Below are 26,357 nucleotides of genomic sequence, written 5' to 3'. Positions count from 1 at the left end.
TTTTTTAAAGAAAAGGAGCCTGATTTCTAAAATTCCGGACAGAAAAATAAGTTAAAATTAAGACAAGGCCTCTGGGGCGGGCCCCGTGGCCGAGTGATTAAGTTCTCACGCTCCATTTCGGCGGCCCAGGGTTTCGCCGGTTCAGTTCCTGGGCGCGGACATGGCACTGCTCATCAAGCCACGCTGAGGCGGCGTCCCACATGCCACAAGTAGAAGGGCCCACAACTAAAAAATAATATGCAACGATGTACCCGGGGGCTTTGGGGAGAAAAAGGAAAAAATAAAATCTTTAAGAAAAAAAAAAAAGGCTTCTGAGCACTGTCAGGAAAAATTTGTGATCTAGAAATAAAGCCAAGATTGTGACAACACAACTTTTTGCTGAGACCTCAAAAGATGAAAGTATTAGCATATTATTCACCTGCAAAGGGATGTTTAAAGAGATGGAGGGTGTGCCTCGCAGAGAATCTCCATTGAGTAATGGGGCCTCAGGAAGCTTAAGGAGGCAGTCCTTCAGGCTTCTCAGCTGGAGCCCAAGCTAGAAACTGTCTTATCTCAGAAAGACCCATGGGTGTGCCCTTCGTCAAATTGGGCCAACCTCAAAGAAATTTGCAAAATTCTCACAGCATTTTTGAGAAGCTTTGCCAGGTCGGACTGAAGGGCACAGACAATACAAAACGAAAAGAGGCCATTGGCCCCCCCCCCCAAATCCTACTGGCAGGAAGCAGGCTGAGCAAACCACTCAGCTGCAAACATTTGCACCCTTTCGTAAGAAAGAAAGGATGATTCAGGGCCAAGAGAGCAGAGCCGAGAGCTGGGGAGAATTCTTCCCAGACCTTGGAACCAGATCAAAGAACTCGCAATATTTTCCTGGTGGGATTTCAGAATTGCTTTGGACCAGTCCACCTGCATCGCGCCTCCATTTTCTCCCTCTTTGAGCAGGAAGGTCTAGCACTAATCCTACACAGAGATGATAGGATTGTGGTCAAGCCACCAGCCAGAGCTCTCGTCCTCTCAAGGCTCAGATGGGAAAGCCCCCTCCCCCGGCTGTTGGCAGAATTCGGTTCCTTGTGGCTCTTGAGCTGAGGACCTCAGTTCCTCGCTAGCTGTTGTCCACAGCTGCCTTCAGTTCCTAGCGTCTGGGCCTTTGCACAGGGCAGCTTGCAACACGGCAGCTGGCTTCATCAGAGGAAACGAGCAAGGAGACCCAGAAAGAACGTGAGCAGGTCCAATGGTAGTCTTTGATTTTTGTGGAGGTGACGTTCAAATAACATACAACTAACCATTTTAAAGTTACAGTATGGTGGCTTTTCCTGCATTTGCAATGTTGTGCAATCACCACCTTGCTCTAGTTTTGAAACTTTTTCATTGCCCCAGGATAGCACCCTGTATTAAGCAATTACCCCAAACCACTGCATCCAGCCAGCCCCTGGCAATCACCAATCTGCTTTCTGTCTCTGTCGATTTGCCTATTCTAGACATTTCATGTGAAAGGAATGATGTAATATGTGACCTTTTATTAGCAAACCTAATCCTGCGATGTACAAAAACCAAATTTCTTCTAATATAACTCTCCATATTAATAGATTAAAAGAGAAAAGGCATACGATCATTTCAACAGATGAAGAGAAAACATTTGATGAAATTCAATATCCATTGATGACTTAAAATGAACAAAACAAAACAAGATTTTTCATCAAGCTAGGTATAGAGGGTATTTTCGTCACCTGGTAAAGCTAGGCATTTTCATCACGTGGTAAAGAAATCTTCCAAAACCTTACAGCAAACATTACGCTTAAAGGTGAATTGTTAGACACAGTCTCATTAAGAACAAGAACTAGATGATAATTCCCACTGTCATGTGCTTCTATTCAACATTGTATTGGAGTTCCTAGTCCATGCAGCAAAACAAGAAAAACCAGTCAAGTATAAGAATTGAAAACGAAGAAACAAAAACTGTCATTTTCTGCGCATTTTATCTTCATTTACATGAAATCCTATTATTATTGGAACTAGTAATGAAAATAAGATTAATACAAAGAAGTAAGTTGCATTCCAATACCCTACCTACACACTTCTAGGAAATGTAATTTTTAGAACACCAATAAAAACAAGTTGCCTAGGTATGCATCTAGCTAAAGACGTGCTAGTGGAAAAAAAGTACCATATTGTACTGAGAGACTCAACAAAGAGCTAAAACAGCATGAACCATGTTCATGGATGAGGAGATTCATAATGGCGTCAGATTCACCACAAATGGTCTATAAATTTAAACACTGCCAATCAAGACCAATAGAAATCTTCACGGAACTTGATGAGCTGATTCTACTATGTCGATGAAAAACAAATAGGCCAAGAATAAACCAAGATAATTTGAAAGAAAAGCAAGATAAGGAGACTTGCTCTACTAGATTTCAAGACTTTCAAGACTAGATTTCAAGATAAGAATTACATCTAACATCTCCTTACCAATCAAGCAAGCGAGAAGAGGGAGTGAAACCTTTCAAGTGTTAAGAGAAAAACACCCACCAATCTAGAACTCAGTACCTTGCAAAATTATCCTTCAAAAAGGAATGAGGAATAAAGCCTTTCTCAGACAAACGATAATTGGGGGAATTTGTTGCCAGTAGACCTGCCTTGCAAGAAAAGTTAAAAGAAATTCTTCAGAGAGAAAGTAACATCAGCTGGAAATTCAGATCTATGTGAAGAAGGAAAGAGTATCGGAGAAGGAACAAATGAAGGCAAAATACAAACTTTTATTTTCTTGTTCTTAATTGATCTAATAAATAACTGGCTCAAAATGATAATAGGAAAAATGTGTTCAAATATATATATGCATATATATGTAGAATGAATGACAGCAATGATACGAAGAATGAAAGGGAAAGGAATACTTTGTTATTATAAAGTATTTGTACTACCTGAGAAGCAGTGGAGTATTATTTGAAAGTGAACTTGGATTAGCTGTAAATGTATACAGAAAACTCTAGGGCAATCACTAAAAAAAGTGAAAAAAGGGGTATAATCAATATGCTAAGAAATCAAATACAATCATAAAATAAAATGCTCAATTAAAACTACAGAAGGTGGAAAAAATGTGGAAGGCAAAAACAGGAACAAAGAACAAGGACAACAAATAGAAAACAATAATGAATATGGTAAATATTTATCCAGCTATATCAATAATTACCTTAAGTATCAATGGGTTGAATGCAACAATTAAAAGACAGAGATTATCAGAGTGGATCAAAAAACAAGACCCAACTATATCTTTCTACATAAAACCCACTTTAGACATAAAAACACATATATAGGGATGCAGAAAGATATACCATGCTCATACTAATCAAAAGAAAGTTGGAATTGCTACATTAATTTCAGACAGAGCAGACTTCAGAGCAAGGAAAGTTATCAGGGATAAAGAGGGGCATCACATAATGATAAAAGGGCCAATACTTCAAAAGACATAACGTGTGTGCACCTAATAACATAGTGTCAAAATACATGAATCAAAAACTGATAGAACTTCAAGAAGAAGTAGAAAAATACACTATTATAGTTGGAGTCTTCAACACCCCTCTATGAGAAATGGACAGATCCAGCAGGCAAAAAATCGGTAAGGACGTGGTTGAACTCAATAGCACCACGGACAGCTATGGACTACTTCATCCAACGCAGGAGATTACACATTTTTCTCAAGCTCTTATGGAACATTTGCCAAGACAGACCACATTCTGGGCCATAAAACACACCTTAACAAATTTAAAGGAATGGAAATCACTCAATGTCTGCTCTCAGAACACAGTGAAATCAAACTAAAAATCAATAAAAGACAAATAGCTGGGAAGCCCCAAAATATTTGGGTATTAAACAACACTTCTAAATAATATATGGGTCACAAAAGAAGTCTCAAGAAAAATTTTACAATATTTTGAACTAAATTAAAATGAAAATACAACTTATCAAAATTTGTCAGATGCAGCAAAAGCAGTGCTTAGAGGGAAGTTTATAGCATTAGAAGCATATCTTAGAAAAGAAGAAAGATCTAAAATCAATCATCTGTTTCCACCTTAGGAAACTAGAAAAAGAAGAGCAAATTAAATCCAAAGTAAATAGAAGAAAAGAAATAAAAATTAGAGCAGAAATCAATGAAATTGAAAACAGAAAATCAATAGAGAAATTCAACAAGTACAAAAGCTGGTTCTTTGAAAAGATCAATAAAATTGATAAGCCTCTAGCAGGCTAACAAAGAAAAAAAGAGAGAAGACACAAGTTACTAATATTAGAAATGAAAGAGAGGACATCGCTATAGATCCCATGGATATTAAAAGGATAATAAAAGACTATTGTGAACACCTCTATGACCACAAATTTGATAACCTAGATAAAATGTACCAGTTCTTTGAAAGACATATGCTGCCAAAACTCACAAAGAAATAGACAACCAAATAGGCCTATATCTTTTAAAGAAATGGAATCAATAATTAATAATCTTACAAAACAGAAAGCACCAAGCCCATATGGGTTTAGTAGTGAATTCTACCAAACATTTGAAGAAAAAATTGTACCAATTCTCTACAATCTCTTCCAGAAGATAGAAGCAGTGGGAATACTCCCTAACTCATTCTATGAGGCCAGCATTACCCTAACACCAGAACCAGACAAAGACATTACAAGAAGAGAAAACTACAGATCAATATTTCTCATGAACATAGGTGCAAAAATCCTCAACAAAGTATTAGCAAATCAAATCCAACAATGTATAAAAAGAATTATATACCAAGTGGGATTTACCCCAGGTATGCAAGGCTGGTTGGTTCAATATGCCTCCATCATATCTCAAGGATAGTTTTGCTGGATAGGGTATTCTTGGCTGAAAGTTTTTGTCTTTCCAAATTTTGAATATACCATTCTACTCTTGCCGAGCATGCAAGGTTTCTACTGAGAAATCCACTGAAAGCCTGATAGGGGTTCCTCTGTAGGTTATTTTCTTCTGCCTTGCTGCCCTTAATATTTTTTCTTTGTCATTGACTTTTGCCAGTTTTACTAATATATGCCTTGGAGAAGGTCTTTTTACATAGATGTAATTAGGAGTTCTATTAGCTTCATTTACATGTAATTCCAGCTCCTTCTCCAGGTTTGGGAAGTTCTCAGTTATTGTTTCTTCGAACGAGCTCTCTGCTCCTTTCTCCTTCTCTTCTCCCTCTGGAATATCTATAATCCTTATGTTGCATTTCCTCATTGAGTCAGATATTTCTCAGAGAAATTTTTCATTTCCTATCAGTCTTTGTTCTCTCTGCTCCTCCATATGAAGCACGTCTATATTTCCGTCCTCTAAATTACTGATTCTGTCCTCTATAATATCAGCTCTGTTGTTTAAGGATTCCAGATTTTTGTTTATCTCATCCTTTGTGTTTTTCATTCCAATATTTCTGATTGGTTTTTATAGTTTCAATCACTTTTCTGTAGAATTCCCTCTCTTCATTAATTTTATTTCTGAGATCATTGAACTGTTTTTCTGAGTTTTCTTGTAACTCATTGCACTTCTTTATGGTAGCTATTTTGAATTCTCTACCATTTAGATTGTAAATTTCTGTGACTTCAGGATTGATTTCTGGGTGTTGGTGATTTTCCTTCCGGTCTGGAGCATGGTGGAGAGGGATGCTGTCTCTCGCATGTGTGATTCCACCTGCCCCTGCTCTGTACTTACTGTCTGCCCACCTGGGCTGCTCAGCTCGGTGTAGACACCCCTATGACTACTTAGCTACCTTGATAAGGGGCGCTCCCACAGACTGGTTTGGGGGAAGGGAGGAATGAATAGGCAAAGCACAAAGAATTTTTAGGGCAGTGAAATTATTCTGTAGGATACCACTGGAACCGAATACCAACTCAGGTTTGTTTACTCAATGTACAGCAATCACTGAAATGTCAGGATTGTAGCAAGGAAAGAGCTTTATTATCAAAAGGCAGCCAGATGAGAAGATGGGAGTAGAGCTCAAATGCACCTCACCGGAGGGAAAAAAATAGGGGTTTTCATGTACAGTTTTGGGTAGGGGAGGGGGAGTATGTGGCCCGACTGGTGCCTTCCCATGAGATTTATCTTGAGTCTTTGGCGTCACTTCAGCCTGGTCTTGTGAAACTGAATCGCCTTTCTTCTTGACCAACTGGACTTTAACTTCCTGGAAAAATAATTCACCCTGCAGTGGTCCCTTGCCATACCCTCGCCTTGCTGGGTCCTTGGGGTGGGAGGGACAAACAGACCTTTGTGCCTCCCACCACCCCTCAGGCCTCTCACGGTTTGTGATGCTTTGAAGTTTCTAGAAGCCCCCAACCTTGTCCCATAATGACCTCCCAGCAACCTCATGAGACGAGAGTCATATCTTACTTTTCACTCCCTAGTCTATAGAGGAAAGACCAAGCCTCTAGGCCTTCTGGACAGGGTTGGTTCCCAGCTGAGGAGCCTTCTGTGTGGAAGAGGCCTGGAGAAATGCTACCAGGTGCCCTGAGATCTGTCACAAACCCTATTTGGTGTCTTTTCCCAGGGCAACCGGGGACGGCCGCCTGCTTTGCCCAGGGAACCCCAGGGCAGTTTCTAAATCGTCTGAACCTCTTGATCCTCTGGGAGCTTATTAAACATGCCGAAGCCAGCGCCCATCCCAGACCTGCTGGGGCAGAAGTGCAGAGGAGGGCCCTGGAAGCTGCAGTTTCGCCAGGGGCCCAGGGGAGGTTGGAGGGTCCCTGAATTAACCCATCGAGTCCCGGTGAGGAGGCCAGCATCCCAGAGGCCTGGGCACAGCTGTCTCGATCCCCAAGAAAGTTCCCCTCAGCAGGGCACTCAGCAGCTTGTCCCTCTCCCCTCCACCCTGAGGAATTGGCACGTCCCTTTTCCTGGGCCTCCCCTGCCAGGCTGGGGAATCCCACTAGGTCTGCATCTTGGGCAGCTCGGCTGCCTTAACAAAATACCACGGACTGGGGAACTTAAACCACAGACGGTGATTTTGCGCAGTTCTGGAGGCTGGAAGTCCCAGATCAAGGTGCAGGCTGACTTGGTTTCAAAAGAGGGCTCTTTTGCCGGCTCGTAGATGGCGGCCTTCTGGCCATGTCCTCACAGGGCAGAGAGAGCCAGCGAGCTCGCTGGTGTCTATCTTATAAGAGCCCTGAGCCCAACTCATGACCTCATCCAACCCTAACCAACCTCCCCAAGTCTCCACCTCCAAATACCCCACACTGGGGGTTAGGGCTCCAGCAAACGAATTTAAGGGGATACAATTCAGTCCAGAGGAGTCTGACAGATCTCACTGGAAGGTCACGGACAAACCTCAGAGGCCTGGACCGAGCCAGCTGCTCCGTCCTCAGGTTTGTCACACCCAACTCCTTCCCTCCCTCCCTCCTCCACTCCGGCTGGTGGTTACTTCATGGAAAACACAGAAAGGGCCAGAATAAAAGTATCCCTCATTCTCCAGAGCCACCCTCCACTCTGCAGGCTCCTGACCCACCTCCACATCCTCTGCCCCCTTGCTCTGTGCCAGTTGAGCCTGGTAACAACCACCGTTGTGTCTGGACACCAAGCCTTGTGGTTCTTAATATGACAGCAAGACGTCCTTCAGCCAGAACCGTTAGGAAACTCTGAAAACAGAGATTTCTTCCCTACAAGTCCTGGAAATTACACAGCGAGGTCACAAGTAGAGAGAGGGAGAGAGCTCAGGCCTGGGGTTCTGTTTTTACTGGAGTGGAGGGTGAAGCCTTCGCCTTTTTGCCGGCTCACTCTTTATCGGTGAGTTTAAAACATAAGAGCAAGAATTTAAAGCGTTAAGAAATTTTTTCTCTTTGAAATGGACGCCTCGGCAATCCAAACTTAAGTCAGGCGCTAGCATTACAAAAAAGAGAAAATCCAGCTGTCAGGGCTTACCGTCCACCACCCCATCAAGGGCTCTTCTCCCGAATCATCTCCGTGAGCGGCCCAGCCTGCCCCCTGGAACTCCCCACTCTCAACGTCACTCCACCCCTCGGCCATCTGCCATTTTCTGCTCCCAGTAGCGACAGAACTCCTTGAAAGAATCATCTGGTGCAGTGGCTCTCAACGGGGAGTGGTGTCGTCCCCCGGGGGACATCTGCAGTGTCTGGAGATGTTTGAGGTTGTCACCACTGGGGTTGAGCTACCAGCATGTAGTGGGTATGATGCTGGCTCAACCCCAGGTTGACATAAGGGAAGCCACAGTGTAGAAAAGAATCCGTATTGTAACTTTGAATGACCTCTGATTAACCAGCCCAGGCGTGCTCTGTGGATTTTATGCTCCCTCCCAGCTGCGATAAGTTGACAGATTCGTTCTTTTGAGCTCCTTAGGAAAGGGATGACCCGCCGCAGCTCCCCACCCCCACCCAGAGAGTCTGTGCAGTCAGCCATCATCAACGGCAACTGAAAGATAAGGGTATAGGACCTTGCTCCAGTCTCTGATGCTTATCCAGTAAAACAAAAGCTTATCAGGAACAAAAAGCGGATGTCTGCCCCCACCTGGAGATCAGACGGATGTCCCCACATACAGACCAGATGCCTCCCCAACCCGGAGACCAGCCCCTTATACAACTGGCTTGTAGTGTTTGTTCTGTAACATGGTTCTTTCAGACATCAGTCAGCCATGTTCCCTCTTGGGGGCAAGCTGTTGTAAAAAAAGTCCTTTCTCTCCTATTGTTACAGGCTCATAGTTACTATCAGCCCTGATATCGGTTCCCCTACAGTGAATCCAGCACATATGGGGTTAAACTAAAGGCACACATTCCCCAGGTCCCTGGTTCTTTAGTTACGCTCAGACGTAAATGCTTGTTTCTTTAAGCTTCGGCTCCCGGAGCTATAGAGCCAAATAGAAGTTACAAATTGCTCAAGTCCAGGTGGCCTCACGCTGGGCTCCCACTAAAGTTGTGGCTGATCCCAGGACTTGGAAGTTCTTCACAGAGAAACTAACGTCCAGAGAAGATCAAGAACCCGAAGCTTCCCACGCCCACCTCCTTGGCTCCCTGACGTCAGAGTCCACCTTCCAGTGTGGAGGGAACCAGCCAAGAACACTTTGTCTCCTCTGTTGGAAGCAGCCCCAGACGCAGGCTGCTGGGAAAATGCTGACCAAGAAGGCCACGGCCCCCCCCCCTCCGAAAACCCCAAATAAAAACCCCTACTCATTTCTTAACGGGCAGCAAGCAACTTTTGGGGCCCTGGCCCTTGCTTTGCTCCCTCTGCCTGGCAAAGTAAAGCCTTTCCTTTTTCACCCAAGACTCTGTTCTCGTTATGTGGATTGACATCGGGATCAGAGACCGGACTTTCGGTAACACTACCACCTTGCCTCTTGACTATTGGCATGTCTTGCAGTGGGCAGATGACCCGGGTGCCTTGGGCAGTAATGGGTAGAGACCACCAGGGAGGCTGCTAAGCACTATGAAGCACAGGATGGCCCCCCACCACACAGGGTGACCGTTCCCCGTCAGCAGTGCCGGAGCAGGGCATCCTTGAGTGCACCCAACAGTGGCTCCCAGACCTACAGCCCTGTCACTGTGGCGTGTTGAGAAAGCACAGTTTCCAGCCCTACCCAGACCTGCTGGCTTAGACCCTGCACTTCTGCCAGCTCCCAGGTGAGCCAGGTAGGTGTCTATCCTACTGATCAGCCCTGGTCTGTGGGAGACGCCCCTTCCTCCTGGTCCGCTCGCGTTCAGCTGTTCCAGCACGGCTTCTCTCCTATTTCTCCTTTTCAGTGATACTTGCCAAGGTCATGGGCCCTTTTTAGTCCAGTCTTACTGAGGTCGTTCCTGGCTGCCCGCTTTGCTGTCCCCTGGCCCCATCCTATGGACTGCCTTTCCTCATGACTCCTTGCCGGGCACGCTAGTGACCTCTTCCAGTCCCATGGCTTTAAAGACAATCCATGAGATGATGGCTCCCACGTTCATATCCCCGCTGGCCTGGGCCCTGAGCCTCCAACTCATGTTCCCAAGTCCTGCTTGGCAGCTCTTCGGGCCCCTCTGGCCGACCCCCTGTCCAGTGGGACTTAGGGTCCCTACCTCTCACAGGCCAGGCCCTCCCGGGCCTCCATCTCAGAAAACAGTGCTTGCCTATCCATCCACCCTTACCTTCAGCTGAAACCTGCATAGTTCCCTGATTCCTCCCTTTCCTGTCCCCTTGCCTGAATCTAGCATAACTCCTCCAGGTTCTGCTGGCAAAGCTCTCTCAAAGGGCCCACTCCCTCGTCCACACTGCCAGCACCCTTGCCCAGGCTCTCAGGCTCTGGCCTGGGTGACTCCTGCAGCCTCCAGCCCTCCCCGCCACCCCCAGCTCATCCAGGATCATCCAGACGTGGCCCTCTGTCGGGGCCACCTGCTGAAACCCTCTGTGGGTCCCCCTTGCACTTGGAATCAACCTAACTCCGTACCCACTCCGAGGTGGCCTGTCCCCTGCTTCCTCTCACTCTGGTTCACTCCCTCACAGCCACGTTGGTCTCTCTCCTGCCTACAGACATTTGCCCTCGTGTCTCATCTGCCTGGAACGGGCACTCTGCCCTCGCAGTTGCAGATAATCTGCTTCATCTTGTCCCCGGAACTCAGCTCCAATGCTGCTTTTGGCCCTGCCACAGCCTCTCTCTGCCCAGCGTCTTGTGACTGTGTGCATTGTCTGACCGCTTGTTTGGTGTCCCCAAACCCCCTCCCCCGGGACCAGCGCCCTCCTGCAGGGTCAGTTCACAGCCAGGGCCCCTGTGTAGCCGGGATTTTAAGAGCTCAGCAAATATTTGTCGACAATTTGAATAGGATTTTCTGGGAGTCATGATCCAATATTCCCCAGGGGCGACAAAGCAGAGAGCTTTTGCTCCCTGTGGTAGGCTGAGAATGGTCCCCAAGGATCTGTCCACCCCCTGACCCTATGTGAATGAGACCTTACTTAGAAAAAGTGTCTCTGCCAGTGTGATTAAGTTAAGGACCTTGAGACGCGGGAATTATTCTTGATTATCTGGGGGGCCTCAAACCCAACCACAAGTGTGCTAATAAGAGAGACGCAGAAGGAGATGAGACACACCGAGAAGAATGGCACGTGAAGACGAGGCAGAGATGGGAGGCATGAGGCCACAAGCCAAGGAATGCTAGTGGCCCCCAAAACCAGAAGAGGTAAGGGTGGGTTCTGTCCTAGAATGTCTGGAGGCAGCGCAGCCCTGCCAGCACCTTGATTTTGGACTTCTGGCCTCCGGAGCTGTGAGAGCATGGATTTTTGTCTTCAGCCACGAAGTTTGTGGACATTTGCTCCCGCAGCCACAGGAAACTAATATAGTGGGTCTGCAAAGGCATCTTACCATTGTTTGATTTTTCTTTGTACCAATTGCTGTTGAGTTTGAGCATATTTTCCTTAGCTTATGGCCCATTCAGGCCTCTGGCTGGTTCTGTTTTGTTTTGTTTTAACAGCTTAATTGAGACACAATTTGCCCAACTGAAGTCGTCACCCGATGGTTTGGGGGCAGTGGGCCTCCTCAGCCACGCACCCACTGCCTGCTCTCAGACGGGTCCTGGCAGCCCTGAGGTTCCAGCTTGTGTGCCCTGTGCTCTGGCCCCCAGGTCCCCTCCTGGGGTCGTATCATCACTGACATCCTAAACTCCCAAAGTCTCAAAGGCTTGGGGGCCTGGGTTTGTGGCAGGCTGTGGCTCCCGCTGGGCTGGCTCCAATCACAGCCACGGGCATGCGGCTGGTTACCTGCTCCGCCTGGAAACGCTCTCCACGGCCCTCAGCAGTGAGTGTTCTTGGTCCCATTGGACAGGCTTGGGGCAGTGGGGGGAGAGGATCGGGGGGCCTGAGCTCATTCTTCTGCTTCTCAGAACCTAGCAGGTGCTCAAGAAACACTCGAGGATATATTTGGAGCCATCGTCTAGGAGCATTGATTTTGTTCCAGAAGCTGCGATCTGCCTTGTCTATACTTGCATCTTTCCATGTGAGCCTCTAAAGAACCATGACAAGTAAGTGCTACTGCCACCACAGAGAGGCTCAGAGAGGTTAACTAACTTTCCCAGCACCACAGAGTAAACAGGAGAAGACAGGAACAAAGGAATGAGGCACTGTCCTGCAGCCACAGATGCCCCGGGGGCCTGTCCAGGCTCTCTCGAGAGCTACTGCGGCCCCTTCTTCTGCCCAGAGGATGCCAGTGGGGCACATCAGGAGAATGGACATGGAGGAGCCACATGGCATGTGGGGGTGGAGGGCGGACGTGAGGAATTGGCGCAGGGATGTGGGTGGGCCATACAGCTCGGCTGGCTGAGGGCTTCCTGGAGGAGGCTGCATTTGCTGCCAGGGTTGTATTTTCATCCTGTAAGGCCCCTGGGGGATTTCTCTGCTTATCAGCCCCTCCCAGCACACCCGGAGTTACCAGACCTGTTCCCGGGCCCACTGTGCCAGGGCGTGTACAGCCAATCGCTGGCGGCAGGAGAGATGTAGATGTGTGACTCAGAAGGAGATCAGCCCAACCCGGTGTTTGTGAGGTCGCCCCAGGTGCTGTGCCTCTCCCAGGCTCAGGCACATGAAGTCCTGTGGGAGGCAGCCAGCCGCTCGCTCCCAGGGGGACTGACAGTCGGCAGAGGTCGGGGCGGGAGCTGGACTAGGACTATTATCAGCACATCTGAAGGCAGAATGTCGGTGAAAGGGGTCAAAGGCGCCGTGAAGCAGCCAAGGTTGGAGCCTGCACAGGGGTATATGGGGCCCAGGGGGCGAGGGCCAGGGGCAGAGGGGCCACAGGGCAAATGGCACTGGGCAGGGGCCAGCAGCACGGGGGCAGGGGGCGCAGGAGGGATATGGGGCCCCAGGGTTGGGGGGCCTGGCTCAGCGCAGGGAGGGGCATGCTGTCCTGCTCTGGCTGTGCCGTGTGGCCTCAGGTCAGTTATCCCATCTGAGCCTCATCCCCCACTCGACCCTCTACCCCTTGGCACCCAGGAGCACCCTCGGAGGACCCCTCTGTCCCCGGCCTTGTGCTGGCCCGGCTGTGCTGTGTGGGGACAGATCCTGTCTTCCCTTGAGCGGCTCCCAGCCTGGGAAGGAGGCAGGATGTGGACGAACAGGGCCAGCCAGGCAAGTGTCACCAGGGCTGTGATCAGGATCAGGGCTGAGGAGCCGGGAGGGCGAAGAAGCAGCTCCTTGGGAGGTCTGGCCGGAGCTCAGTCTTGGGTTTCAGGTTGTAAGAGAAACGCTCACTGTTCATTTCTGGTTCTGGAAGTATTGCATTCTCATTGTAGAAAATCTGGAAGCTACAGAAAGATGCTGAGAAGCTGATAAAAAGCGCAGGGCACACATTGGTGCATGGTGGTGGGAAGGGGCTGGAGGGCTACCCGGACTGGCATTGAACCCGCCATAGTGCAGCTGTGAGGGGGCAAGTCAAGTCAGGACACCTTACGGAGCCTCGGTTTCCTCATCCTTACAATGGGATAATACTAAGACCCTCAAGGCTTAAATGAAATGAAGCATGACAAACACTTAGCTCCGGGAGCCAGCTCTGCTGCCCCCCGCCAGCCTGAGTTCTGCGGTTTGCCCATTGCCCATGGAATAAACCCCAGCTCCCTGGGTGAAGATCCTGTCAGGCTGTTGACCTGCCCAGCTGCATCTTGTTTCTCCAAATCTCCCCCACAGGCCCTTTGCACATGCTGATCCTTCAGTCTAGGGCATCTGCCCTCCGAGAGCTCCTCCGTTTCCCATGGAAGTCAGAGGCTGCTCGTGGGGTCTCTAGCAACCTCCCTCAGAGCTTGTGGCACACCAATTCATGTTTATAATTATACTGTCTTTGATGCCATTGTTCTGTGTCTAGACTGAGCTCTGTGAGGGCTGGCTAGGTCTGTTGTGGTCACTTATGTAGCCCAGATCCAGCTTGGGCCTGCCTGGTAAGAAGCCTGGAGCCCCCATCAGCCCCTCCTCAGCAAGCCCTGGGTCCCTGGTCCCCTGCAGTGGGGGACAGGTGAGGAAGCACCTTGGGCAGGAAGCAGGAGCCAGCTGTCCTGCTCTGGCCCCTCTGGCGGTGCAGCTGACCTCAGCCCCCACCTAGCCGTTCGCTCCTCATATTGCTGGCAACGATGGGGCTAGGCCTGGGCACTTGGCCATGGACAAGTGAAGCCTGAGACTGTCCCCAGGCACTCCAAGTGTGCACGGTGAGGACAGAGACAATGACAGCTGAGAAAGGCAGGGAACCCCTGTCCCGCTGCCTCAGCCAGGAAAGATGTAACTGAGCTGGGGCCGGGGTCCTGGGGTGGAAATCAGGACACCTGGGTGCCACAGCTCACCCCAGACTCCTCCACTCTGGGCCTTGATTCAGGGCTGAGGCACTGGGGAGGCATGGACGAAATTAGAGCAGGGCTGAGATGCCTAGGAGCTGCTGGAACCCCAGCCAGGGAAAGCTGGGGGCGGGAGGGTGATGCTGGCATTCCAGGCAGAGCTTTGGGGCAGCCCTGGGACCCAAAGGCCTGCAGGTACCCCAGGACGACTCTGGGACTGAGGGTGGGCAGTGACAGTGGCCAGAGTTGGGTCCAAAGCAGCCCCACCAGGCCCAGCTCCTCCAGGAAGCACCCAGGAGAAAATGGCCCCCAGGTCCTCTTGGGTCTGGGCCTGGGCCTGGGCCTGGGCCTGGCTCCACTCTGCCCCTCTGCAATCTGGGCAAGGGTCTCGGTGGGACTTCCCCCTTCCCCTGGGCCTGGCTGTGAGAGGGCCAGTCCCCTTCCAGCCCACAACAAGGGTTGGACACAGTAACAAGTCTTTCCTGATCACCCCCTGGAGGCAGTGTCCTCCAGACAGCCGGGACATAGCAGGGTCCTGCCCCGATGACAGGGGATGAAGTGTGCTAGGAATGGCAGCCTCACTGTGTGGGAAGGGAGAGTGTGTCTGCGGGTGTTGTCTAGGAACGTGCCCAGCATCCCTGGCTCTCCACATTCCTCTCCCCGACCGCCCATAGTGCAGGGCAGGCCGCTCTCCTTGTCTTATTGTTGCTAAAGACAGCAACCACAGGGCCCACCGAGTGTCGAGGGTCGGATGGCCAGGCCTGGCTGGCTGTGCTGTGCACTCCCACGGGAATGCTGGCCCCACTTCCCAGATGAGGAGACTGAGGCTCAGAGAGGAGGAGGGGCCTGCCGAGGTCCTGGGAGTGGGAGGGGTGCTTATGGGGCCACTGGCCTGCAGGGTGCCCAGTGGGGATACAAGCCCCATCCCACTCCACAGCTGACGCCCCTCTAAGGTCTCAGGCAGGGCCCGTAAGATGCTGCTGAAGGCTGAAGACAGTCCACAACCACATGCACAGAGACAGACAGAGACACAGAGACACACAGAGACACAGAAACACACAGAGACACAGAGAGAGAGAGAGACAGAGACATGCACAGAGACACATAGAGAGACAGAGACACATACAGACACACAGAGACATGCAGAGACAGAGAGACAGAGACACACAGAGAGACAGAGACACACAAACGCTTTGCCCGAATTGCAGCCCTAGGTTGGGGTGCTCAGACCCCACTCTTGCTCTGGGTCTGGGCAGGCCCTCTTCCTGAGCACCCCCCGCTGGGCCCCTTCTCTCCGCTCCATGCCCCCGCCCTCCTCAGGCCTCTGGGGCTCCGTCGGGCTGAAGATGGGCTCGGGTCCCAGTCGGCCCCAGCTCTGCCAGCCCGCCCCTCCACCTCCGCCTGCCCGTGGACCCCGGCCGCCCGAACGCCCCTTTCTGCTCCTTGCTTTGAGACTCTGTCCAGGCCCTCCTCCCCAGAGCAGACACTGAGCCCTTCTCGCGCTCCAAGGACCTGTGGCACACGCCAGCCTCATTTTCCCCGTCTGCCATCAGAAATGCTCTGTGGCCTCTGAGGTGAAGAACCCTCAGGGACCCTGGTTTAGGCCTAGCGGGGGCCCTGCCCACCATCTGACGAATCCTTGGTGAAGTGGGGCCAGGCATGAATTTGGGCCGGGTGCGTGTGCTGGAGGGGTGCGGGGTTATACCTGGGGTAAGTCCCTGTGGGGGTGTCTGTGAGCCCACGTAGGTGTAGGCAGGGCCTGGGGAGGGTGCCCGCGAAGATGGGGGAGCCCCGGCCCACACTGTCCCCTCCTGGCAGGATGGACCCCTTCAGGGACACACTGCAGAGGCTGCGGGAGTCCTTCAGCGCGGGGCGCACGCGGCCGGCTGAGTTCCGGGCCACCCAGCTTGAGGGCCTGGGACGCTTCCTGCGGGACAACCAGCAGCTTCTGCAGGAGGCGCTGGCTCGGGACCTGCGCAAGGTGAGTGAGCAGGGCAGGCGGGCAGGGGTGGGGGGAGATGGGCAGGGGGTGGGGGGAGGAAGGGCTGGCTGCGTCCTTAAGTCACTCCCGCTGATTTCACAGACCCTTCCCTGACGTTCTAACTCATCAAACCTGTCAGGCAGTTTCCACAGCTGTACTGATGGGGAAACTGTGGTGTGTGGGGATTAAGTCTCTTGCCCAACGTTCCACGGCCAGGAAGTGGCAGAGCCAGAATTGGAGCACAGATCATACGGCCAGGGCCTGTGACCTTAGCACTCACTGTGCAGTTCCCAGGGGACCGGCTATTCTGCCCCGGAGACTGTCTCCATATTGCCAGTGGGGACCACTGGGGACCCAGTCCCCTTGCAGTAGACCCCCTCCGGGACCTGCCCTGAGCCTGACCCCCGAATTCCACCCCCACCGAAGTCAGCCTTTGAGGCGGATATATCTGAGTTCCTCATGTGCCAGACGGAGGTCACACTAGCCCTCAAGAACCTGCACACCTGGATGAAGGACGAGCCAGCGACCAAGAACCTGGTGAGGCCGCCGGCCGAGGGAGGGGTGGTGGCAGTGCCCAGGGGCAGCTCCAGCCCAGGCCCCTTCGCCACCTCTGACCCGGGGTGAGTCACTAACTTTCTCGGGACCTCCATCTCCTGATGGGGACTGCCCTGTGGGGGTGGGCTGTGGAGTGGTCCTCCACAGGGTCCCACCATCCATCCTGCACCCCAGCTCATGCAGCTGAGCTCTACCTTCATCCGGAAGGAGCCCTTCGGCCTGGTGCTCATCATCACCCCCTGGAACTACCCCCGAACCTGACCCTGGTGCCCCTGGTGGGCGCCCTCGCAGCAGGTAAGGAGGGGACCCTGAGCCCCACGCCCTCCTGTCCCATAGCCCTTCCCAAAGGGGCCCCCCGCATTCTGTCCCTGTAGTGCCCCCAGCCTTGTGTGCCCTGCCTGTGACTCTGCTCTCTGAGTCCGGCCTCTGGGTCTCCCCCTTCTGCCTCCACAGGGAACTGTGTGGTGCTGAAGCCATCAGAAATAAGCACAAGCACAGAGAAGGTCCTGGCCGAGGTGCTGCCCCAGTACCTGGACCAGGTAAGGGCCACTCTGCCCCCTCAGTGCCCTGCGTGCCACACCTGTGCCCCTGCCGGCTGGGGAGGTCCAGTTGTCCCTGGGGCCTGTGGTGTCCCCTGAGCCACCCGTCCTCCCTTGCAGAGCTGCTTTGCTGTGATGCTGGGCGGGCCCGAGGAGACGGGGCAGCTGCTGGAGCACAAGTTTGATTACATTTTCTTCACGGGTGAGGGTGACCCCCGCAGAGTCCTGGGGAGAGGGGTGATGTTGGAGAGTAAGGTCAGGAGGGAGCAGCCAGTGGCCAGTGGTGGGGAGTGTCCCAGATGGCAATCAGTCCAGGCAGGTGGGCTGGGCCTCTGGGTCTTGGAGGCTTGGAGGAGTGGGATCCTGGGGTGGCAGGGCCAGGGGCAGATCCAGTGGGTGAGGCAGGATGGGCCAGAGGGGTGGTGCCTGGACCATCTGGCTGAGGCCAGTTGAGGATGGGAGTCAACTCCCATGTCCCCAGGGAGCCCTCGAGTGGGCAGGATCGTCATGACCGCAGCCGCCAAGCACCTGACACCGGTCACACTGGAGCTGGGGGGCAAGAACCCCTGCTACGTGGATGACAACTGCGACCCCGAGACCGTGGCCTTTTTCCGCTACTTGAACACGGGCCAGACCTGCGTGGCCCCCGACTACGTGCTGTGCAGCCCCGAGATGCAGGAGCGGCTGCTGCCCGCCCTGCAGAGCACCATAGCCCGCTTCTTCGGCGAAGACCCCCGGAGCTCCCCGAACCTGAGCCGCATCATCAACGACAAGCATTTCCAGAGGCTCCAGGGCCTGCTGGGCTGCGGCCGCGTGGCCATCGGGGGCCAGAGTGACCAGAGCGATCGCTACATCGGTGAGTTGCGTTCTTCCCGCCCCCCAGGCTAAGGCCCCCCCTCGCTGGAGGCACAGCCGGGCCCCGAGTCTGGGCCCAGCCCGAACCTTTGGGCCTCAGACTCCCACGGCCCCGCTGCCAGAGCCCCGCCTGGTCCCCGGCTTCGGTGCTGCGACACCGTGACGCTAGCAGTCCCCATGCCACGGTCTGCGTCCGTGACCCCATAATGCCACACTCTGGCCCCAGCTCTGATTCTCTAAGCTGGGACCCCAGCATTCCAGGGCCCCGAGTGAGTGCTCTGATTCCAAACTTCCGTCCTACGATCCGGGGCTCCCCGGGGCTCCCCGGGGCTGTGACCCCAGGTCCTCTGAGCCTGCGTGCTGAACTCCAGCACCTGCCCTGAGTGTCTGCTGTGCTGTGATTACAAAGCGGCCCCTTCTCCCAGGCCACATGGCACAGCCGGCAACGCTGCTGCTCTAACAGGTTGGGACCTCGGACTCCAGGGGTCTAAGATCCCGTCACCCCCCGACTGTAAGACCGAGGCTGAGGGGTTCTCTGGGCCCCGTAGGCCCTGGTCCCCTGGTCAGGCTGGGGAACCCCTCACGGTCACTTCTCAGGGGCTCTGGGGAGACTCCCCTCCCTAGAACCTCCCTGAGCCTGGAGCCCTGGGTCCCTGGGCGCTGCCGGAGGCCCCACCCCGGGGCTGAGCCGTCCCCTGTGCCTGGACAGCACCCACGGTGCTGGTGGACGTGCAGGAGACGGAGCCGGTGATGCAGGAGGAGATCTTCGGGCCCATCCTGCCCATCGTGAACGTGAGGAGCCTGGACGAGGCCATCGACTTCATCAACCGCCGGGAGAAGCCCCTGGTGTTGTACGCCTTCTCCAAGAGCAGTGAGGTGGGGGCTCAGGCAGGGCTGGGGCAACAGAGGGGCTGGAAGTGGGGCAGACCCGCTACCTCCCCTCTCACAGTCCACCCTGCGAGGGTTAGGGCAGCAGATGATGCTTCTAGTGTGACTATAATCCAGGACACCTGGATGTCGGCTCCCTGCTCAAGGGCACCTGGCAGAGAGGGTTCGGGGAGGGCCAAAAACCTGCCAAATGCGTGGCTCGCCAGCTGTCTGCCGTGGCTGGGACAGCCTCTGCCAGGACAAGAAGGACATTTTCCTATCTGGCTGCCCAGAGAGCCCCCTTTTCCTAAACTGTGCAAAGGTTCTGGATGGGCAAGCAGAGACCCCGGAGCGGGGATGGTGGCAGAGCCAAGCTGGGACCTGACAGGCCGAGCCAGGCTGCGCACAGTGGGGCCTGCGCTCTACTGCCACTTGCCACCCCCACTGCCATTTCTCACGGTCATGGGCTCCCCTCAATGTGGAAAGTACATGGCAGGGGGAGCCCTCTTCTCTGCTGACGACCCCCGATCTGGCCTCCTCCACTCCTCCCAGGTAGTGAACGAGATGCTGGATAGGACCAGCAGCGGCACTTTCGGAGGCAATGACGGCTTCACCTACTTGACTCTGCCATCCCTGCCACTTGGGGGCGTCGGTGAGTCCTGCCTTCCTCCACCCTCCAGCCCCCACCCCCAGGGAAGCCTGGGGTGACACCCGAGAACCAGGAGGCCCAGTTTTGCCTTCACTCACAGTCCAACCTTGATCCAGGTCCTGGGCCTCTCAAGGCCTCAGTTTCCCTATCTGCAAAGTGGCTCTTAGAATGGCCTGGCTTTCTCGGAACTCCTTGCCAGTGGTGGGCTCTGCCTGGGCAGTGGGCTGCTGCTGAGGCGGGGTGGGCTGCCCGGCCTCATACCTTCACTTCCGTGCCCATGCAGGCAACAGCGGGATGGGAAGATACCACGGCAAGTTCTCCTTCAACACCTTTTCCCACCACCGCGCCTGCCTGCTCTCCCCCCCAGGCCTGGAGAAGCTCAACGATATCCACTACCCGCCCTATCCTGACTGGAAACAGCGGCTAGTACGCTGGTCCTTGGGCCCCCAGAGCTGTACCCTGCTGTGAGCACTCTGCCCACCTCCAGTGCCCCACTCTCACCACCCCTCTGGCCTGCTGCTGCCAAGATGCCCAGTGGTCTCTGAAAGGTGGAGTCTCTTGTCCTGGACTGCAAAGATCCTGCTCCTGGGATCTTGGACCCCTGACTGGGCAGGACCTCTGGGCCATTGGGCCAGCGCCTTTCAAGGCCCAAGTCCCCTCTGCAGCCTTCTGACAGATTTGTCGACCCTCTGCTTGGATATGTCTGGTGACGGAGAACTCATCCCCTTGCAAGGTTGGGCAGCTCTTGTGTTTAGAAAGGACTCCCTTGTGTCAGATCCATAAATAGGCTCCCAAAATACAGAGCAATTTCAAACAGCTCCATTCACATCTGGTTTGGGCAACTGGGTTTGTCTGACCTGAAGTGATCTGATCTTGAACCCAGATGCGGCCAATTGGTAGTGGCTGCCTGACATGTATCACTGACAAAGCCTCTGACGCTGTGTGTGGAATCAATAGGAAGGTGTACAACAGTTGATCAGTGGTGCCTGCTATGGGCACAGGCCGGGGATGTCACATGCTGGCCACATCTGTCACCCCTGCCCTAGGCTATCGGAAGGAGGTCAGGGTCGGCAGAATCTAAATCTCATCATTTCATCTGACACATGGGGGAACCGAGGTCTGGAGATGGGACAGAGTTTATACAGGAAAGCAGGGTAGAGCTGAGAGATGGTGGGCTTTCCTGAGAGATGTGGAGTCGGGGATCAGGAAACAGCATATCTGGTCCATTGTGACCAGCCTCTTGTTCTTTCCCTAGTCCTCACCCTGGGAGCCCAGTTCCAATCTTGCTTCAATGGGCTCCTCACCCCTCAGAGCCATGGGAAAACTGGGCTAGTGGCCTGAGGCTGAGGGCAGAAGGGGAGGTATGATCCTTCTGCCCACCCTGGGAAGTGTTGGGGATGGTTGACTCCAAGATGGTACAGGATGGAGTCAAAGGAGGTGCTTGCCAGGGGTTTTTGATGAATGAAGGAAAGAATAAGGAAGTGAGAGGATAGATGGAAAGATGGATGGATGGATGGATGGATAGATGGATGGATAGACAGGTGAGTGGGTGGATGGATGGGAAGGTGAGTGGGTGGATGGACAGATGGATGGATGGATAGATAGGTGAGTGTGTGGATGGATGGGAAGATGAGTGGATGGATGGACAGATGGATGGATGGATAGATAGGTGAGTGGGTGGATGGATGGGAAGATGAGTGGATGGATGGACAGATGAATGGATGGATGGATAGGTGAGTGGGTGGATGGATGGAAAGATGAGTGGATGGATGGACAGATGAATGAATGGATGGATGGATAGGTGAGTGGGTGGATGGATGGAAAGATGAATGGATGGATGGATAAATGGATGGATGGATGGATGATACAGTGGGTGGGTAGAAGGGCAAGTGAGTGGTTGAGTGAATGGACGAGTAAGATGGATAGTTGGGTGAGTGGATGGGTGAATTGATAGATGGGTAAGTGGCCCAGGTAGAAGCTGAGTGACCAATGAGCCTGGGTCTAAGAGAGTCCCTCTCTCCCCACCCCTGCCCAGGGAAGTTGCTTCGTCAAAATAACCACTGGGCTGAAAAGAGAGAGCCAGGAGGTTTGAGAAGAATCAGAGGGTCTCCCAGCCATGGTCTGGGCAGTGGGTCCAGCGAGTAAAAAACAAAAGATACAGTTCATTGAAGACGCAAGTGTTTCCCTGCCCAAACCACACCCAGTCTTGCTCCCTTTGCCTTCTTTGGCCATTAGTTGCTGTGGTTGAGATAGGGGACAAAACCTCCAGGAAAACGTGGCTCCGTGGGGCCACCAGGGCAGGAGAGCAGTCCCAGAATGACTTCATAACGGCATCTGCAGTCAAGATGGCTTTTTCCCCACTCTCCGTTGGGCCCATACACCTCGCCCCTTTCCTGCCCTGAGGCAGTTGGCGCAGGGGTCAAGGGCACAGGGTCTGGACTCAGGCAGACTTGGCTTTGAATCCTGGCTCTGTGATAGACAGGCTGTGTGATCCTGGGCATGTGTGAGCCATCTCTGAGCCTCAGCTATGGAGTAGAGCTGTCAGTAGTACCAGCTTCACGGGCATCTGGGGAGGATGAAAGGAGACTGTGCATGGTGAGCCCCCGCCCCGCACCCCTAAAATCTCTATAATGGGTGTTCTTAGTCCAGTTAACGGTAGAGAAACTGAGGCTCAGAGAGACCAAGTTTTTAAGTTTTGAAGCTTCTGAGGCTTGGTTGCATTCACACCCGGTCTGTCCACTGCAAAGCCCACAGGCGGAGCAGACGTCTTGTCCTTGGGGCCCAGAGAGGGTAGAAAACTTCCTAGGGTCACCCAGAGAAAGCTGGGGCCCTGTCTCCTGGAGTCCAGCCATGAGCTGGGCTCTGCACCGGCGTGCCCAGCATCCTGCTCCTTGAGATGGCAGCCTCTCACCTGATTGGTGGAGCAGAGTCACGTGACTGCATCCTAGCTGCAAGGGAGACTGGGAAGCAGGTTCTTCCTTCTACCCCAGGGAGGCTGCTCAAGAGAGGCCACGGAGTCACAAGTGTCCCCTATTCACTCCATCCTTCGCAGTCCCAGCCTTTCGCTCTTGCGGTCGTGGCTGACGGGGCCCAGTCCTGGAGGCAGTGTCCTCTGGACACGGAACAAACTGTCCTGCTTTTTACGACCCAGCAATACAGAGGTTCCGACAGCCTTGAACCCTCTGCCTTTGCTCAGGCTGTTCTCCCCTCCCAGGACGCCCTCCCTTCCCGCTCCAACCCAGCCCCAGCCCCACGCAGGCACTGCCTCCCCCAGGAATCCATCCGCAGTTCCAGACACGTCTCCGTGGCCCTCATCCGGCTCGATAGCACGCTACGCTTACCCGCCATGGTCCCACCACCTAGGAAGCTTGGGTTCACGTGCCCCCACTGCCACAGCGTCCCTGGGGACCTGTGGGCAAGTCCCTTAGCTTGTCCGAATCCCCATTTCTTATCGTGTAGAATGGGGCTCCCCCCTGCCTCTTAGAGTTGGTGTGTGGGTTAAGTGGGATCACACGTGTCTGGGACCCAGGGGTCCCCACTCCAGGATGCAATGGAGTCCAGACTCTTATGTACGTCGAGCCAGTGTCGGGCACAGAGGCCCTGCCGCAGGGGCCCCCCCCCAGCCACACACCTCCCAGAGCTTCTCAGGGCTCCGTCATGGCCTCGAGGTCTGTGACAGCAGCCTCTCCTTGTCCAGCAGTCACCACATCCTGCTGCCCCAAGGCTTGGGGGCAGCCCCAGGGTCCCTCAGGGCTCAGCTTCAGCCATAGGTGTGGGTTCCACTGTGGAACCAGCCACAGTCCAGAGTGGGCCATTAAGAAAAAGGACACTATGGGAAAGTCCTCCTCACCTCCCCACCCCAGGACACCAGGGCTGTAGGAAGAAGTGGGCAGGGTGGTCCTAAGGGGGACGGAGGAACAGGCTGCGATGAGGGTGCTGTGAAAGGCCAGCAGAGGGGGCGGGTGAGCAGAGGCCAAAGCGGGCTCAGAGCCTGGACAGGATGGTGGACGCTCAGGCAGGGCGCTCCAAAGCGGCTGGACGGTGGCCTTCAGGCGTGGCTCCCAGGTCACGTGACTCTCCTGGGCCAAGTCTTACAGTGTTGTGGGTCAGTTCAGGTTCTGACCCTTCTCTGGGCCTGTTTCCCCACCCGCAGTGAGGAATTTGGACCCACGGTGCCTCCGCGCCCCATCATGCCAGGGTCTGCTGTGCGTGTGCCTGTTTCCCAAGCTTGTGCTGGAAACTTTGCTCCTTCATTCCTCACAGCTGCCGGGCTGGGAGAGAGCCTCGCTCTCATTTCACAGGCAGCAGCCAAGGCTCAGAGAGGCCACTGACTCTCCCCAGGTCACACAGCCTGTCAGGGATAAGTCAGAGTCAAGGGCTCTGAGGCAGTACACATATCGGTACACACAACACAGACGTGAATACACAGATCCTCAGACACGGAGATGCTGGCGTGTACACACATACATGCACACACACACACGCACTCTGTCAGGCCTGGGGGCTGCTGTTTCTGGGAGCTCTTGCCCCAGCTCCATTCTATAAACACCCTCTGAAACAGGGTCGCTGGACCCCAGCTAAGGGAAGTGAAGCTTTCCAGGACCCCCAGCTGCTGTCCTCTCCAGAGCTGGGGGCCTAGCACCCCCTGGCAGGCAGCACCCTGGCCCCCAGGAACCCCCAAAATAGCCAGGACTGCCAAGCAAGGACTTCCTTCCTTTCCAAGAGGCCCAGCACCGAGTCAGCAGAAAGCCAGCCCCCCGGGGTGGGCCCCTGGAACAAAGACCACAGCTTCTGACTTGGAAAGCAGGGCCATGAGACCCCCGCCCCGTGCAGGGCAGGGAGCAGGGACTGGGAGGGGGGCAGACACAGGCTCACCCACTGACTCGCTCCACCACCACCGCCAAGTCCTTCCACCTCGAGCCCAGGAGTGAGTGAGGGCTGCCCAGCCTCTGCGGCTTCCAAGGCCCTCCTTTTGCTGAGGCTCCAGATCCCGGGAGGGGGTGGCCTCTGGAGGGAGCTGTTAGGGAGCCGCAGCCCCTCGGTGACCCAGGCTCACCACCCCCACCCCCCACCCTCTTAAGGTGCCAGCTGCCCTGATGGGAACCACAATCCCACAGTCAACGGGGGGAGCACAGGAGAGCGGAGGGGGCCCAGCCTTCCTCGTGAGTTGTGAGTGATCTGAGCAGTTGCAAAGAGGGCTGGCCTGGGGGGGCCCAGCCACCGGAGCCCTGAGCTGGTGGGCCTGGTTCTGGAGCAGGGCTGGACCAGCCTGGGAGGCCCAAGTCTGGTGGTGAGGAAGGCCTGGGACCAGATGCCTGGAGGAAGCCCAACCTCAGGGCCCCAGGGCCTGGCGTACAGTAGGCACTGGGTGACCGGACTGGACAGTTCACTGCCCGGCTCTGCCTCTCTCCTCAGGGACCTCTGGACCATCCTCAGCTCGCCCGCCCCCAAGAGCTGAGCTGGGGGAGGGACAGGCTCCCGGGCCGGGTGCAGGGGGCTTCGCCTCCATCCTTCCCCCTTGAGGGCAGCAGGGAGAGGATGGGCCCAGACTGGATGCCCCTGGGTTCCAACTCCAGCCCCACCTCTAGTGTCCTGTGTGCCCCTGGGCGTTCTGCCTGAGCCTCAGTTTCCACCTCCCATAAAATGGGTCTGAGGGTCATTTCCAAAACAGAGCAGCTGAGGCATCTGTGTTACACCTGTCCCTGGAAACGACTCATAATACTGGATGAAATCGTTTGAAATTTTGTTTAAAGCATCAAAGAGCCATAACGCTGGGATGCCACAGATCATAGCCCTTCATGGTCAGGGTGGCCTGGGAGTGACCCTGGCCCCCTGGGGGCTGCAAGGACAGAAGCATGTTGCTGAGGGGGTGGGGAGAGGGGGACACCTCATCTGGATGGCCACCAAGGCTGATGCCTCAATAAGTAACTTGCAGGGTCCTGGCGGGGGCGGGTGGGGGGTGGCCCACGGCTCAGTCAGCGGCATGAGGCTGGATTCCAGGCCCGCCCCTTTGGCAGGACACCCGTGCAGTCAACAGCCTGTACCTGGCTGCCCTCTGGGGCTCTCTCTGGGGGGTTTGTCTTCATCCCAAGCCTTCAAGGGTCCCTGGAGGTAATTTTCCAAGGCTAAGTGCAGCTCTCCAGTGGGAGCCCTACCTGGCCCCGGGGGGTGGAGCTGTCCCTTCCCCAAAGAGGGACAGAGGGTAAGGATAGGAGTCTGGCTGCAGGACCTGAACTCGACATGGCAGCGGCCAGTAACAGTGCGGGGTGGAGCTGGGCAGGGAGACCCCAGTGCCCCTGACCTCTGGGTTGCCCTCAGCCACACGCCTGGCCCCCTGCTCTCCGCCAGCGTGGCACAGACACTTCCTGCCTGGGGACCTCCAGGCATGTAAATACCCCCGGCCTAAGAGCTGCTCACCCCAGCCCTGGAGGCCCAGGAAGCCCTGATCTGCATCTGCAGGTCTTCAACCCCCGCCCCCCTCCAGGCCCCTGCACCAGCTCCGAGGAACATGTGGCCCCTCAGCCTGGCCCTGAAGTCCTCACCTCAGACGCCCCCTCTGGCCACCAGTAGTGCATACCCCTCTGCCTAGGATACTCATTCCTCCCTTTTCAGTTGGGAGAAATCCAGATTGATATCACCTCCTCCAGGA

The 26,357-nt window shown here is 54.2% G+C and overlaps 1 protein-coding gene across 1 annotated transcript; it reads left to right on the top strand.

Moving 5' to 3' along the window:
- The first annotated feature begins 12,325 nt into the window (after positions 1-12,325).
- On the top strand, positions 12,326-20,524 carry LOC100053296 (aldehyde dehydrogenase family 3 member B2-like). Its single transcript, XM_023654583.2, is given in 12 exon segments — positions 12,326-12,678; positions 12,938-13,072; positions 16,081-16,243; positions 16,670-16,780; positions 16,973-17,048; positions 17,051-17,092; positions 17,252-17,337; positions 17,458-17,539; positions 17,819-18,193; positions 18,902-19,068; positions 19,612-19,711; positions 19,992-20,524. Coding segments are annotated over 12 exon segments (1,755 nt in total). The 5' UTR covers positions 12,326-12,445; the 3' UTR covers positions 20,177-20,524.
- Positions 20,525-26,357: the final 5,833 nt, after the last annotated feature.

Source organism: Equus caballus, chromosome 12 (assembly GCF_041296265.1).
Source record: "Equus caballus isolate H_3958 breed thoroughbred chromosome 12, TB-T2T, whole genome shotgun sequence".
NCBI lineage: Eukaryota > Metazoa > Chordata > Mammalia > Perissodactyla > Equidae > Equus > Equus caballus.
The sequence above is the reverse complement of the archived record's forward strand: the minus strand, read 5'-3'. Positions and strand labels throughout refer to the sequence as shown.